The sequence below is a fragment of the Mustelus asterias genome, chromosome 5, assembly GCF_964213995.1.
Source record: "Mustelus asterias chromosome 5, sMusAst1.hap1.1, whole genome shotgun sequence".
Classification (NCBI taxonomy): Eukaryota; Metazoa; Chordata; class Chondrichthyes; order Carcharhiniformes; family Triakidae; genus Mustelus; species Mustelus asterias.
This window is the reverse complement of record NC_135805.1, coordinates 90,544,044-90,561,617: the sequence shown is the minus strand read 5'-3', so window position 1 is coordinate 90,561,617 and position 17,574 is coordinate 90,544,044. Positions and strand designations below refer to the sequence as shown.

General features: G+C 43.1%; 1 protein-coding gene across 3 annotated transcripts in view; it reads right to left on the bottom strand.

Moving 5' to 3' along the window:
- agbl5 (AGBL carboxypeptidase 5) overlaps positions 1-17,574 on the bottom strand; it is a 107,821-nt gene that overhangs the window by 21,769 nt on the left and 68,478 nt on the right. For all 3 annotated transcript variants that reach the window (XM_078213041.1, XM_078213042.1, XM_078213043.1), the window contains 2 exons: positions 6,296-6,405; positions 3,814-3,866 (listed from right to left, as the gene is read on the bottom strand). In XM_078213041.1, coding sequence (XP_078069167.1) covers positions 3,814-3,866; positions 6,296-6,405 — 163 coding nt within the window. The remainder of the gene's footprint in view (positions 1-3,813; positions 3,867-6,295; positions 6,406-17,574) is intronic.

Genomic DNA, 17,574 nt, shown 5'->3' with positions numbered 1-17,574 from the left:
TTTTATCTTTCTGGAGTAACGAAAGTCAACAGTTTTAGCTGCTGTCAAATAAGCTTTACATAAAAAACACATGAACATATGTATTAGGAGTAGGTGTAGGCCACTTGGCCCCTCGAGCCTGCTCCGCCTCAACTTCACATTCCTGCCTACCCCTGATAACCTTTCACTCCCTTGCTTATCAATAATCTATCTACTTCTGCCTTAAAGATATTCAAAGACTCTGACCCAGCCACCTTTTAAGGAAGAGAATTCCAAAGTCTCACAGCGCTCTGAGGGAAATTGTTTTTCCTCACCTTTGTCTGAAATGGGCGATACCTTATTTTTAAACAATGGCCCCTCAGCTTTGCTGAGTTGCAGCATCCAACCTTTAGATCCCTTGCCACAGTACCAAACTACTCCTATCAAAGTCATAATTGACATCCTATGTGACTGTGATGAAGGTAAACTATCTCCCCTTGTCCTTCTTGACCTGTCTGCAGCCTTTGACACAGCCAATCATACCATCCTCCTTGAATCCATCTCCACCTGAGTGGCACTGACCTTGCCTGGTTTCTTTGCTATCTAATCGCAGAGAGAGAATTATTTGTAATGGCTTCGCTTCTCACTTCTGCAGTCAGTGCCGGATTTAGGCATAAGCTAAACAAGCTACAGCTTAGGGCCTCACAATCCGCAGGGGCCTCACAAAATTTCAGAAAATTACCAAAATTACCAAAATCTATGAGAGAGATCAAGCCAGCCAAATGATAAATATGTAATCAGTAAATGTATTCATTTGAAAATAATTTGTATTAGTGCTACCTCTGGTGTCGTCCAAGTGTCTATCTTTGGCTCCTCCTGTTTCTCATTCATATGCTGCCCCTCAGTGACATTATCCAAAAATACAATGTCAGTTTCCACATGTATGTCAATGACAACCAACTCCACCTCACTCCCACCCCTCTCAACCCCTGCACAGTCTCTAAACTGCCAGACTGCCAGTCAGACATGAGCAGAAACCTACTCCAATTAATTATCGAGAAGACAGAAGCCGCTCTCTTTGGTCCCCATCACAAACTCTATTACCAACCCCATCTCCATCCTTCTCCCTGGCAACTGTCTGAGACTGAACCAGACAGTTTGTAATATTGGTGATGAGCTTTTGACCACACATCCACACCATCACCAAGATTGCCTATTTCCACCCCATACCATTGCCCGACTCCACCCTTGCTTCAGCTCATTTGCTGCTGAAACCTTCATCCATGACTTTGTTACCTTTTGACTCCATTACTTCTGGCTGGCCTCCCATAGTCTACCTGCTATTAACCAGAAGTCATCCAAAACTCTTTGGCCATCCCACCTACACAGGTCCTGTTCACTTATCATCCCTGTGCTTACTGACCTACATTCTCGCCTGGTTAATCAACGCCGAGATTTTAAAATTCTCACCCGCCTTTTCAAATCCCTTTATTCATCCCCTTCCCTATCTTTCTAATCTGCTTCAGCCATGTATCTATACTCCTCTAATTCATCCCCCTTAAGCATCCTCCATTTTAATCATTCCACCATTGCTGACCATGCTGTCAGCTGCACAGGTTCTGGTTTTCTAAATCTCTCCATCTCTCTACCTCTCCTTCTTCCTTAAAGACACCCCTTAAAAATGAGGTCTTTGAGCAGGCTTTTGGGCATCTGCCCAACATCTCTTCAGGAGGCTGAGTGCCAAATTTCCTTTTATAATGTTCTTCTGAAGCACCTTAGGATGTAACATTATATCTGAAGGCACTATATAAGTATAAGTGGCAATAACTTGCTAGGCCTCATCATATCTTTGAAAATATTTTGGCAATGCATAGGAAGTACAACATCTGCCCTTTTTACTTTTCACAGTAACTTCATTGCAGTGTTAATGTAAGCCTACCTGTGACACTAATAAATAAACTTTAAAACACTATATACATCTTTTGTTTCCTCACTACCACCTTTTTCCCCTGCACTATCCTCCTTTTTGTCATTTAATCTCTCCTGTCAGTGGTCTTCCCTTTTGTTCTTTTCCCCTCTTCGCCCTTTTCCCTGCCTGGTTTAAAATAAGCATGCTGGTTCTGAGAAAGGATCACTAACTTGAAACATTAACTCTGTTTTTCTCTCTCCATAGAAGTTAACATATCTGATGAGTATTTCCAGCATTTTCCGTTTTGTTATTGTGTAGGTTTACACCAATTAGTCACTTTAACGGCAATATTACCATTGTCTGTTTTACTCAGTGCTTAAGTACAGAATTGCAGTAATATTACCAAAAGCAAATTTGGTGTCAAAAACATTTTTTCCCAAAGCACATGAACATTGCAAACTGCAAGACAGTCCCAAATTGTTCTTTATCTGTGAAGTTAGTAATCAATTTGTTTTACCTGATTATATGCATTGCCATTAAGTGAGCAGACCTTATTTTGGATTTGTCAATAATTCTTTAGTTTCAAAGTGACATCTTTCACACAGGTCATTCTCTGGAGTACCATGTCTAGATTTCAACACTAATTTTAAAGTATGGTTATATCGTGGATTGATTCACTTAGAACTCAAAGGAGAAATGGTCACTGTGAATCTTTACAAAAGGATGGACTTCGAAACTCTAGCCTCAATCATATACAATCTTTTTTTTTAACATTACCTTCCAGCATTTAGTCACAGTTATATTCATGACTCAAGACATAACTTACACCGTTTAATGAAAGATATTAATTAAATACTGCTAGTTTGGACTTATGGTGGTTGTGTGGGGCCCCCCTCCGGCATTGTCAGCTCCGCGTCAGAAATCGATGCAGAGCTGAATTTATTTAAATTGGGATTTACATTCCATTAGCGAGCCTGGTACTGAGATCTCTGGGCCCGCTAGCATTTTCCCCCCCGCCAGGAGAGTTTCACTCCAGCGGGGTTTTCAACAGCTCCCCACTAGCGGGGAGCAGTCTGGTGGGAGTGGGAGTTCCTGCTGCCACTCTGAATTTGGGTTTGTAGGCAGAGGGAGGGAGGACAGCAATTAGGGCTGGCCATCGGGTTGGGGAGGGGGGGGGGGGGGGGGGGTGTCGGCCTGCCGGGGGTTGGGGGAGTCGGGACAGCAGGAATTGGGGGGGATCGGGAGTGCCGGTGGGGGGGGGGGGGGGGGGGGGGGGGTGGGTGGAGGGGATTGGGGCTGGCCCGGATATGTCCGGGAGGCCAGCGATCGGGGATGGGGTGGATCAGTGGGGCAGCGTTGCGGGGTTGGCCAGCAATCCGGAGGCTGGCAGTGCGGGGCTACTGTACTGACAGTGTTGGCAGATCGGTGCATACGCAGTGGTCTGCTCAGCGCTATGCTGCCGGCCTCTCCAGTGGGGATAGGCCCCACCCCCAGCTTTACAGTATGATTCACGCTAGGCCACTCTGTGATGCACAGAGTGTGGGAGATTCATTTTGAAAATCCCGCTGAAAAAAGCGGCAGTTTTACTCCAGTTTTTACGTGAATTCGGCACTTCGAATCTTTTTGGGAGAATTCCACTCATGGTTCCCAAAGTTTTCAATTACTCTGGCTTTCCTTTCATCCTGTCAGGGTCTGTTGTAGACTAATTGATAGAGTTTGATTGCCATGATTACCAGGATGGGAGAAGCCATCTGAGGTGGAGCTCGTTAGTTCTGTGGCACTTTGAGTGCCATAACATAGCATGTAACTGCACACAATTGTACTGAGAACTGATGTCCTGCTAAACTGACTTTGATTGGTGTCAAGAGCTATGAGTTAGTGGGGGGAGAGGGGCAGATTTTGAGAGAGAATAAACTGGTTAAGAGGAACAAAAAGTATTCTACTACCTGGTAATATCTAAAGATGTCCTTAATTTAAATTTGTTTTTCTTCAATGGATTCTAGGGAACAAAATAAAACCATTAGAAATATAAGATTGGGTTCATTAACAATTAATTCATAATCAGCTGTTCATTGCAGTTAAGAAATTAATCCACAAAAAAATTGCAATTACTGGTCCAATATTGTGACTTTGTTTCATTTTTAACAATCTAAGATTCAATGGTTTAAGATTTTGATCATGTCCAAAAATGGGCCTTGTGCACACAGGGTCAGGATGCCAGCTTTGTACACCTATTCATGTGGTTGTGCTGTTGCTGTGAGCTCAGGGAGCAGCCACCAATATTCACACTGGTCCCTGGCTGCGTGCTTGGTGTGGTGGAGTAGGGGGGACTGAGCAGATGAGTGGTGTGGGGGAGGAGCTTGGACTTCACTGACACTACTTAAAGCCAGCCAGCATCTCTTCAACAAGTGGTGAGATCTGACTGCTCACATCGAGGAACATTAGTAAGGAGATAAATTGTTGCAACAACCTCAGTCCAGGGCCTCGGTTCTCCGTTGTCACTTTCGAAGCACTGGTTCAGGCAATGGACAGAGCTATGGAGACCCTGACCCCTTCGGGTAATAATTCCGCCACAAGTTACCAGAAGTGGCATCGGAGGTGAACTCCTGAAGGCTTAGCTTCCGGGACATGGCTATAATAACTTTCTTAGAGTTGTCGAAGTAAAATTCTTACCTCTCACATCTATTACTCTTTCCTGCCACCTCCATCACCTGCAGCCTCACTACTTGCAGTAATCCCCTCCCCTATCCCTTCACTCTCCTGAAATCAATTCACTCCACATCCTGCTCTTTGGCCTATCTACTCCCACAACTACTGCAATCATATTTTTCCACATCAAACAAACTATTCCACCATGTCAACAATATTCTTAAAAGAAACGTAACAAAGCTGGTCACTAATCTGAGGTACAGTCTACCTGCACACATTATCCTCTCTGGAGCAAAAACTGCTGGCCATCACTCTCTCTGACCCTATCAAACACCAGTTCTGAGACTTGTACTAGACATACTTTAGAGGGGAGTTGGAAGAGGTGTCTTCATGTGATGAATCATTGGCCATGTGTACAGGAGGTATGGCAGTGTGAGGGACAAACAGGTTCCTGTTCACCAGAGAGCACAAATACATATTAGTTCTGCTGCAGAGAACTCATGCTGATTTCAAGGGCCCAGGTATACACCAGGAAGAACCTGGAAAGTCTGCCGGAAAGATTTCGCACAATGATCCAGAGTATAGAGAATTCTGGCATCAACTTGTTCTAGCTTCTGGCTGAGCATGGAAACTATTCTGTCTGACGTGGAACAAGTGATCAGTTGGATAAATATGACAGTGGCACCCATCACGATGAAACATTGACTTAAAGCTCTAATAGTTTCCACAGTAGTCAACATGTTGACAAATAAGTTCATTTAGGCTCTGGGGGTAATTGTTAACACGAGCTTCTGAAGCATCACCTTTCTCCTCCACTCTGTTTTGCTCTGAGTCCAGGAATGCTGAGGAGAGCATCCTAGGACGGTGTCTTCCTAGGATCAAAACCTGATTATCCTGTGTCATGCCAGCTTCCTCACCACCCACTATGCCAGTGCCTTTGTTAGTGCGACAGCCAGCTGGGCAATAGTGTCCAGACCCATGTTGAGATTACACAGTCTGTAGCCAGTCTCTCAAGGTTGGTCAACACTACCATTTGGTGTCTTCAATGGGAGCTCAGCAGCCTGCTGCCTCCCCAACTTTAGCTACTGAGGAAATACTTTGTAGGAACACTAGGATAGGTAAGCACTATTTAGATAGGCACTAATGGGTTGTGCAAGAGTGACTTTTAGAAATTCAATCTCATTGGAATTATTATTTATATTAAAATTTTACTGGATAGCCAAGAGAGAAGAATAAGTTGGAAATGGCAACCACAAGACAGATTCAATCTAAACCTACAAGTAGGATAGTTCTGGAGTTAAAGATAAGGCTGCAGGACTGGAGTACTGAAGAAAAGCAGTATGACTATAAAGTGTGCAGGAGGGTGGAGAAAGAATAGCAGTGCTAAATGGAAATATCAAAACATGCATAGGTAATATAAAAGGCAATTTTGGTGACTTTATTATGTTTATGAGAGAGGATAAGACCACTGTGTAAAGGAATTGTGATGCAGGAAAGAATGCAGAAATATCAAATATTTAATAACTATTTGCAACAATTTTTGCAAACATTATTCTCATAATAAAGTCTGTAAGTTCTTAAAGGCAAGTATAATATTTGGCAAAAATATTCTAAAATTGCATTTCTTTTACTGTGAATTGAACTACATTTCTCTCCTGTGGTTAACAGTTTGAACAAAGTATTTTTGTCGAACAAGGTTTTGAATAAGACACTACTTTAGTTTTAATCTCAAACTTATCCAAGTATTTTCCAATGGATTAAAAAATAATTGCTTTGTACCTGCAGTTGAATTTTCCTTCCAGCATCTGTACTATTTTCCAATGGCTGAGAATGTTCTAATATTTCATGAGAAATGCCATTTTTAAGTACACCAGACACGCCTTTGAATCCTATAATGTTAATAATTGTAAATATAAGCAGTCAGCATAATGCAGGTTTTAATATCTTCACCTTTTTCCATACAATTGTCTTGCCCTTCAGACTTGAAAGGATATATTTCAGGAAATTAATTTGACTCTCATTTCTTGCCTTTACAATTTTTGAAGGACAATGAATTTCAGAAACTGTCAGTAATTTTCAGTTGGATCAATTCTTCTGCCAACAATCACACTTGAGATATTGTTTATTCTTTGCACTAGATTGGTAATTCCACTCAACAAATGTGTTGCTTCCAAACTGAACAAATTACTTTTCTGTTTGAACTCAATGAGGATGGTCTGAACAAGAGAGAAAGTGCATAATTACATTGCTAGCCTACACACACTGGCACATCTTCGCTCTCGTCATATGCACTCTAAAGACTGGCTCTGTACAGCATAGGAAGAGGTCTAGTTGTTATGCCACCATGAAAACATCAGAAAAACAAGGAAAACTGGGAAGGAAATGATCTTCATCCACACATAAAATAACCATGGAGAACCTTTCTTCTGTAATGTTTCCAGGAACATTCTTTACTAAATGTGATTAGTAAATCACAAAGCTAATAATGCTGCAAAAGTCTTCAAGCTAAAACGACAGTTTAGGTGTGACATGACCCAGAAAATCTATCATTTTCTACCGCCTGTTCAATATTTTATGAATTTCAATGGGACCAGGCATGTTTAATAGAAGGGAATCATTGAAATGTTACGGACATGGATCTTAAGGTTCACAGGTGCATTTTCAAAATTAAATCAACTTCCATTCAAAACATTCAAGTTTTTCCCAATTAATTAAACTCATTTGACACGAAAGATAAAAGATGTCCAAAGATGTGTGGGTTAGGTGGATTGGCCATGCTAAATTGCCCCTTAGTGTCAGGGGAACTTGCAGGGTGGATATGTGGGGTTACAGGGATAGGGCCTGGATGGATTGTTGTTAGGGTGGATGGGCTGAATGACCTCCTTCTGCACCATAGGGATTCTATTATTCTATATTACAAACATAGTCAGTACATCAGGAAATAATAAAGGATACAAGTCAGGAAGTTGATTTTTAGTTATTCAATTAAAAAATAAGGGGGAAATTATATTTGGTGAATAACCTACTTTCCTTCATTCATTCTCCTCAGGTTATTTTACTAGGGAGGATTGGTATATTTGTCAGAGTCAGAAATGTCCTAGCAAACTGCATGTATCTATTAATAGCTTCATCAAAATGGCAACATGCAACAAAAGTGTCAGAATTATTGCATAAAGGGATTTCACCAGAGGAAATGAACACTTTTCATTAATCACTGTTTATTTCCATGGAACAAAGTAAGATTGTATATCCAGAAACTCCTACTATTCTTTCCACATTTAAAATTAGTCCTTGAGCAGCTCTGCAAACAACCAATATTCAATATCAATATCAGATCATGAAGGAATAGTGATACCTTAAGTGCAATAAAGTGAGAGAAAGACATAATTTTTGGCATGAACAGAGTGACATACATGCAGTTTGCCCATCAATCTAGTTGATATTAAAACCACCAGAATATTCAGTTGTCAAGCTTAACTTATGCTCCACATAAATTAGAGGTTAGGCCATTGTCTAACATGATGTTGCTTTAAGTGTCTTGCTCAAGGAGCTTGGTAGAAATTGTGTAATCTTCTTTAAACTTAAAAAATAAATTAATTTTGGTAATTGCGATGCACGGCCTTCTAGCTCAGCCTCAAACTACGAAAGATCTAGGTGACTGCCTTTAAACACTTCATTTTGAAGAAACAGCACACGGCTGACAGCACAGGCCTTTGGTGCTTATTCATTGGACAAGTTTTTTTATAAGTAAATTCCAATGAAAGAAGAAAGATTTGCATTTATAGAAACCAAAAAAGAAAGTGCATTTTTTGCATTTTGCATTTATAGAGTTTTACACAGCCACCAAATGTCCCCAAAGCACTTTATAGTTATTTAAGTACTTTGAAATATAGTCACTCTTGTAAATGTAACATAGAAATCATAGAATCATAGAAACCCTACAGTGCAGAAGGAGGCCATTCGGCCCATCGAGTCTGCACCGACCACAATCCCACCCAGGCCCTACCCCCACATATTTACCCGCTAATCCCACTAACCTACGCATCTCAGGACTCTAAGGGGCAATTTTTTTTTAACCTGGCCAATCAACCTAACCCGCACATCTTTGGACTGTGGGAGGAAACCGGAGCACCCGGAGGAAACCCACGCAGACACGAGGAGAATGTGCAAACTCCACACAGACAGTGACCCGAGCCGGGAATCGAACCCGGGACCCTGGAGCTGTGAAGCAGCAGTGCTAACCACTGTGCTACCGTGCCAACTCCCACAAACAGCAACATGATGACCACCAATCGGTTTTGTGAAAAATGAGGCCTAGCTCAAAGTCCAAGAAATAGACTTCACTCCCAGACACAAACGCAAGACAAATTGTGATTTCATGCTGACTGGCTAATTAAGAGCCGCCCAGTGTGAAACGCCCCTGACATTGGAGAGGGCTGCGGCAGTGGGGAGGGAGCGTGGCAGACACCAGATCCAATGGGGAGCCGGTAGGGGTTTTAAATGTGGCTGAGGTAGCTCCCTGAAGGCTGCCAGGAGTTCTTGAGAAGCCTCAGAGAGTTGTCCAGGAGACAATATAAACATTGTGTGGAGTTGTAGTCTCAGCAACCGCTCAACATGCCAGGTGGGAGGGCATTCTTGTAAAGGCAGAATGCCAGGAGTGACGTCCTAATGACCAGGTAAAGACCACCTGGTCAGAGATGGCAGTCGAGATCAGTGGGCATGACATGGTGCACCACATCTGGTTCCAGTGCTGCAAAAGGTTTAATAATTTTCTGTGCTCGCGAAGGGTGAATACTGAGTTGACATAGAACTGTGTGGAGAAGTCTCGAAGGGTGAACATCCTTGATGATGCTCAGGGGCCTGTGCCAGCCAAGGCTGGAAGATCAGACTGCTAGCTATGGGTGCACATAAGGGTGAGATATACAAATCTGATGGACACCTCAACATGGTTCTCGGGCGGGGGTTGTGATGGAATTCTGGTATGGTTTTGCAGGTAGAGGGTGGACAAATGAATGCACTTTTGGCTGCACCAGTTGTAATACCACCAAGTACACATGAACGGGTAGTGGGGTGCCCAACCTGCTCATTTTTAGCAACTTTGAGATACCCTAGAGCTCGAGTGCGAGCGCACACCAACATCAAGTCGCAAAGTCGGAGGAAAGTAGATAGATGCGAGACTGACGAAGACTGCAAACAATGTCAGGTTTGCTCATCTCAAAATGCCTCATATTGGTGGATGAGCTCCTGTCGTCTCCATGGGCTCCTCTCATAGCACTCTGGAGATGGCAGCAGCTCCTCTGCCCTTCTGCCAGTGGTCATGGCATCTTCTGAGGAGTGCACAACCATGTCGCTAGTCGTACCCTTGTTCATCCACCAATATGAGGCATTTTGAGATGAGCAAACCCTACATTGTTTGCAGTCTTCATCAGTCTCGCATCTATCTACTTTCCTCCGAGCCACCTGCCTCTTTGCGACTTGATGATGTTGGTGCGCGCTCACGCTCGAGCTCTAGGGTATCTCAAAGTTGCTAGAAATGAGCAGGTTGGGCACCCCACTAGCCGTTCGTGTGTACTTGGTGGTATTACAGCTGGTGCAGACAAAAGTGCATTCATTAGTCCACCCTCTACCTGCAAAACCATATCCTCCCAGACAGAGCCCACTCAGGCCCTGCCAGCCAGAGGACGACCACCAAGATCATCACGACAGCAGAGTCAGCAATCTGTCTTCAATGCTGCTGCCAATGAGGCAGGAGGGACAGGGTGACCAACATGCAGCACCCACAATCGTACATTTAAGGCACCGTGAACACAGGATGGGTTTTCATGAGTGGCTTTAATTCATTTCATTAAAGTAATGTTTTGTTTCTGACTGTGCCAACCATTTTATGTTCTGTTCCTTGTTTTCTAGTCTGCTCGATATAAAAAATACTGTGCTGCAATGACCTGAGTGTCCTTCATGTTTTCCATTTCAGATGCAGGCCTCAACAGTGCTTGATGTTGGACAGCAGAGGAAGCAAACTTTATTACAGGGGTTGTGAGGTGACTTTGAGGTCATGGTATTGTATTCTCAGAAGTGCATGTGAAGGAGCTGGTCCCTAGCACTGATATGGAAGGCAACACTTGGCAGCCTTGCTGAAGGGGTGTTGAATCAAGGCCTCCCTTGTATGCTTACCTCGCTGAAGGTTCACCACATCTGCCTTCTTGTCCTCACTCAAGCTCCTCATCAGACCCACTTGTGGAGTCTTCCTCTGAGACACGTGGAGCTGCCTCAGTAAACTCATCTTCAAGTGGGGCCCTCCCCTTGCCAGTGCCAGGTTGTGCAGAATGTAGCAGACCAGGACAATATGACACTTGTTCTGCAGGACCCCCCAGAATGATCCAGGCAGTGGAATCTCATCTTCAGTAGCCCTATTGTCCTCTCAACCACTACCCATGTACAGACATGACTCTGATTGTATCTCGCTTCTGCCTCTATCTAGGGGTGCTGGAGTGGTGTATGAGCCATCTTTGCAATGGATACCCTCTCACACCCAGCAACAAATTATCCAGCTGAGCTGGAGCCATGAATAGCCTTGGAACCTGGGAGTGCCGTAGTATATATGCATCATGGGAGCTGTTAGGGTCACATAGACTTGCAGATCTCAGTACTGTGGTCATACACTATTCGAATGTTTGTGAAGTTATAACTTTGCCTCTTCACAAAGGCACCCAGCTGACCTGCTGACACCTTGATGGCCACATGGGTACAGTCTATGGCACCCTCAATAGCTGTGAAGTCTCTGGCTCGTTCAGACTGGCTGGTTTTGTCCGTCTGGTAATGGACGAATGTGGAACCCTATCAGAACAGAGCATCAGTTACAAGCTGCGGCCAGCTGAATGTGACACTCTGTACAAGTCTCCCACTAACCCCTGGAAAGAGCTGGATGCAGAAAAATTGGGTGCCCATCCACACAGTTGGAGCAATCTCTGGCCCAATCGCGTAGCATAATGACGTTAGAACATAGAACAGTACAGCACAGTACAGGCCCTTCGGCCCACAATGTTGTGCCGAACCTTTTCCGAAACCAAGATCAAGCTATCCCACTCCCTATCATTCTAGTGTGCTCCATGTGCCTATCCAATAACCGCTTGAAAGTTCCTAAAATGTCCGACTCCACTATCACAGCAGGCAGTCCATTCCACACCCCAACCACCTTCTGAGTAAAGAATCTACCTCGTACACCCCTCCTATATCTTCCATGAACCTTATAGTTATGCCACCCGAGGAAATAGTCTCTGAACGCCCACTCTATCTATCCCCCTCATCGTCTTATAAACCTCTATTAAGTCGCCTCTCAACCTCCTCCGCTCTAAAGAGAAAAGTACTAGCTCCCTCAACCTTTCCTCATAAGACCTACCCTCCAAACCAGGCAGCATCCTGGTAAATCTCCTTTGCACTCTTTCCAGTGCTTCCACATCCTTCTTATAGTGAGGTGATCAGAACTGCACACAACATTCCAAATGTGGTCTCACCAAGGTCCTGTACAGTTGCAGCATAACCCCACGGCTCTTAAACTCAAACCCCCTGTTAATAAACGCTAAGTTAAAGTCCAACAGGTTTATTTGGTAGCAAATACCATTAGCTTTCGGAGCGCTACTCCTTCGTCAGATGGAGTGGAAATCTGCTCTTAAACAGGGCACAGAGACTTGTGCCCTGTTTGAGAGCAGATTTCCACTCCATCTGATGAAGGAACAGCGCTCCGAAAGCTAATGGTATTTGCTACCAAATAAACCTGTTGGACTTTAACCTGGTGTGTTCACCCCAGTCCAACGCCGGCATCTCCACATAATAAACGCTAACACACTATAGGCCTTCTTCACGGCTCTATCCACTTGAGTGTCAACCTTCAGAGATCTGTGGATATGAACTCTAAGATCTCTCTGCTCCTCCACATTCCTCAGAACCCTACCTTTGACCCTGTAATCCGCATTCAAATTTGTCCTACCAAAATGAATCACCTCGCACTTAGAATCATAGAAACCCTACAGTACAGAAAGAGGCCATTCGGCCCATCGAGTCTGCACCGGCCACAATCCCGCCCAGGCCCTACCCCCATATCCCTACATATTTACCCACTAATCCCTCTAACCTACGCATCTCAGGACACTAAGGTCAATTTTTAGCATGGCCAATCAACCTAACCTGCACATCTTTGGATTGTGGGCGGAAACCGGAGCACCCGGAGGAAATCAGACACGAGGAGAATGTGCAAACTCCACACAGACAGTGACCCAAGCCGGGAATCGAACCCAGGTCCCTGGAGCTGTGAAGCAGCAGTGCTAACCACTGTGCTACCGTGCCGCCCACTTATCACGGTTAAACTCCATCTGCCATTTTTCGGCCCAGCTCTGCATCCTATCAATGTCTCTTTGCAGCCTACAACAGCCCTCCACTACTCCACCAATCTTGGTGTCATCCGCAAATTTACTGATCCACCCTTCAGCCCCCTCCTCCAAGTCATTTATAAAAATCACAAATAGCAGAGGACCCAGCACTGATCCTTGTGGTACACCTCCTTCTGCACTGTAGGATTCTATGATTCTATGCCCAATGTCTTCTCTCACGATTTCACTCACCCGCCCGAGCAATGCAAAATTCTGGCCCGTGTTAGCATTTATGAATAGGTTAAATGGATAGTTGAAGGATAAAAGGAATAAATGCATTTTGTAACACATACTTGAAACAAGGCCTACTTTATGGTGTGGAGGATAAAGATGAACAGGGATTGGTTAGCCTGAACAGCCTATTTCCATGTCCGTGTGTACTGGACTGCTAAAAAACAGAGCCAATTGAAAGTTGCTTAAAGACTTCAAAAAGGACTGTTGGAACTCTGGTTAGAAATGGGATTGGAAGTTGCAATGTTATCAGAAATGAAAATAAATGATGGTGTGACATGTTAGGGAGGTGGAATTTTGATAAATATTCAGGGCTTTGCTTAATTGCCCTTGAAGGTCAGGGGGAGGCTTTGAAGAAATTCTGAGTAGTATTTTATTAGTATACTTCATAGCATGTGAAAAGGGCAGGCTTGATGGATCAGTGATCTTATCCAATATTTCATGTTCTGTGTCTAGTCAGAACTGGCTCTACGTCACTGCCTTACCAACGGAGAATAAAGGAAAATCCTGTACTTTTGAAACACTCAGGTGGGATTGTGTGTTTTCCTGGCAATCATCCATACGTAATAAAATCCACTTTTGTCCTACATTCTTTAGAAATGGGATTGATTTCAAAAGTTGATTCAGATTACACCTCCCTCACCATTTTTCCTATCACGGCATCCATTCAATATCATTTTTGTTTTCTTATTTTATTACTGAATAAAAGTTGCCCAGCATTGTAAAACTCTTTAGTCCTTCTCCTAAAGTATATTGGCTCTAAAACGATTAATACAACATGACATCCAAGCAATGCAGTGTTTGCTAAAAATGCCTGTACCAAGGTTTCTTTGAAAGATGAAGGAATTTTTATCCAGATCTTCCGATGCAATAGCCCAACTGAAGTCTCTGAGAAAATATGACATGATCCATCAAATGAGCTTAAAGTCCCTGAACTCTACAGAGAGATACAGAAACCAAATAAATGCCCATTTTGCTCACAAAAAAAATGGAGGTCACAGTGATATGAATTCTATAAGCCAGATTTTTGTGGACACGGGCCCATTCGGAGAATCATTAAAAATGGTGAGTGGGACCAGATTCTGGGATTCCTGTCTACATTGCCAATTCTAGCAATTCTTGCTGGTACCGGAAAAGGCTGCGAGTAGCAAGCCCACATGCTGCACTCCCACCCTTACCGGCTCCATTGCAGGGTGTTAATGACAAAAAGCTTTTATCCACTTCAAGTCTCTTATCCTGTGCAATACCCACAGGCATTGAAAATAAACACTTCAAAGATCAGATTATTGAAAGCTGTGTGAGTATTGTCCCAAAGGTTGCGTTCTTGGAGTCAGCCAAGCATTCATAATGAGGTTATCTAGAAAGGTGTGTCTGGCAATCTGTTTAGTCTGCTTGGTTGATACAGTTTCTGGATGGCTTTATGAATGCCTGGCTGAGTTTCAAGAATGGTGAATAGACTCACCCCTTAAGGTAATGTTGATATTAATTGCAGGGATGTGATAGTTGTTTGATATTTGTAATGTTTGATAATAACCTGATAATTCTTTGAAGAGTTTTTTTAATGTGTCTTTATTTACACGGATTATGAGATGTGCAGCGGATAAAAGATTTTGTCATTGATACTATAGATGGGTGTGATTGGTTGACAGCTTTTAAAAGGTTGTAAGAAGAGCAGCTTTTAAGAAGATTTTGAAATGCTCCTGAAACTGAGACAAGCAGAATTGTGTCAGTTTCAGTAGTATTTCAGAGACTTGCCAATTGCTCTTTGGTTCTACACATAGTGGAAGAACAGGTATAGAAGGCACAAGGTGAGGTGCAACATGGGAGATGAGGGGGTATGAACAAGGCATAGCAGCATACTAAGGAGGGGTGAGAACCTAACATTCATGATTAGAATTGAGTTGATGTCCTAGCAATGCACGACATTCATTCCAGCTTGCTGACCTCATCATCTGGACTCCATTATGCCCCTGCTTCCACAGAATAAAAATATGGTGGAGGGAGGTCTCCTTAATGGAGACAGTTTTGTGGACTTTCACTTCCTGTCTCCTTCATGAAAATCCACACCTACAGGGGAAAGGTTGATGGAGAACAAGATTGTGGTTTTACACTCGCATCAAAGTTCATAAAAAATATTTGCTCTTCCTAAATATCAACATCTCAGTTACAAGCTGGTCCTTAAGAGATGCCCAAAAAACTGATAGGAGTTGATTTATATCAGAATACAAAATGCAGATTAAACAAAGAAAGATGTTGAGGAAATCAAAGTTTGAGAAGTTATTAATTTCTCCCCTAACAAAATCATTTCCATTTAGCATTATAGACTTTTAAAGCAGATTACTTGTGCTTGGTTGCTATCATCACTCTTTTCACCTCCCCTTCTTGTCATTGTCACATCACCATGGATTCATCCCCTCTTGCTCCACAATCACAAACCAATACCACTACTTCCTTTACTGTTGTTCTTGTGCAGTTATCCCAGTCTTGAATTCCCCTTGAATAATCACAGATATCCCATATTCTTCTCTTGCCACTCTCTAAATTGCCTATTGAGGCATCCTCTTCCTTCTTTTGAGCCACAATGCTGACTGTCCCATCCTCCTCACTCACTGTCCTTCCCATTCAGTGCTCCTGCTAGGGGCACATTCCCTCAACAACCCTTCGTCCATTCTATTCTTCCCAGCTACAAATACACACCCACCTTTGGATGCTCAAAGATCAATCCATCTAAAATGCTAATTTACTCACAAACAATGCCCTTGTCTTTATGACCTTACTATGGATTAATGGGCTGATTTACTGGCTTTTAGTAAAACTTGGCTCCTGGATTGCGGTATCTTTTCATTTGCTAAAGCCTCACTGCCTGCCTTTGTGATAACCATGTGGCCTGTACCACGTCACCCTTTAATTTCTTCCCTTAGAACATCTCACCTTGAAACCCCTCTCACCTTTTAAAGTGCAGGTGTATCACTCCACAAACCTCCATCCAGATCTCTTTCCATGATATCCATCTAGACTTTCCTACTTGTATTCACAGACACTCCCCTTGCCTTGTAGCTACAGCTACCTACATTTCCTTCTGCACCATTCCTGTGGGGTGGGGGGGGGGGGGGGGGGAGGAGAGAATTGTCTCCCAAATCGTTTACAATTGCACACAAAGTCCTAACTGTCACGATACTTCTGGAGCTCTCATTCCCCCTGCCACTCTCTCACTTCCATCTTCAATGTCCTCGTCTTCCCGCCACCCCCAAACAAAAACAAACCTTTACTGTCTCCCATTTAGTTATTCCACTTGTATAGCTATCCTCCTTCTTTCAAATGTAAGGTACACCAACTTGAGTAGACCTGTCACACACAGGCATAATCAGTCATCAACAGATCTTGCTGAACTGTCTCAAGTGCCACTGGACTTCACTCTCTTCTGCAAACACTGCCTAAGGCTTCAGGATCGTCACAGAGCAAAAGTTATTTTAGTAATTTTCTTAACAGCTTCTTCCTTACCCTGTCAGCCTGCCTTCCTACAAACAGCGCCAGGTGCTCATGAACCATGCCACTAAGACTGGGACGTTCTGTTCAGCAGTCTTGCCCCCATTCCCCAACCAAACATTGCCCTGTCCTGTTGCTTAATTCATATCTCTGTCCCAGCTACCCTTGTGTCCTTTTCTAGCCAAAGGTCCCACCTCCTGCTCCCTTGACTCTATTTCCACTGTCCCTTCTGGATTTCATGTTAGCTGATATTGTAAATGGTTCCATCACCTGAGATACCACCCCCTTCACTTTAAAAAAAACCTTCTATCCATGCCAACTACACCTCAGTTCCAAACTTTATTTTCTCCTTGAAGATGTTATAGCCTCCCAAATTATCAATCTTTCTTACCCTGTGGTTATTGCCCCAGTCACAGCACTGATAACCAGTCACAAATGACATTGTTCATGGCTGTGACATTGACTGCATTATCTTAAAAAATCAACACATCTTTTCTGTGATTCAAAAGTTATTTTTTCTATAATGAGAGTTGTAGACAGCACTTTAACTGTGGCATAACAAATAGCTACATTCATCAGTCCCCCCCTTGCTTTGGTATCCAATGTCCTACATATAAAAGTCAGAATACTATTTGCCCTTTCAATGTTTCTTTTTCCTATAATCCTGCTTTAAAAAAATCTGTCGCTATATCCTGGGCTTCTGTTCATTTGTCTGATGGGAAGAAATACAATCTCCAATGAGGGAAATAATCTGAACACCAATTAGAAGATATTAAAATAATTGGGTTTTTTGAAAAAAGCATATTAAACTAAATGAATGAGAGATTGGGAATTGTAATGGATTGATCACAACAATGTATGGGAGATTACGTTTTTAGTCCTGGCAACTCCCAAGACACAGCAGTGGGGTTAAAAACC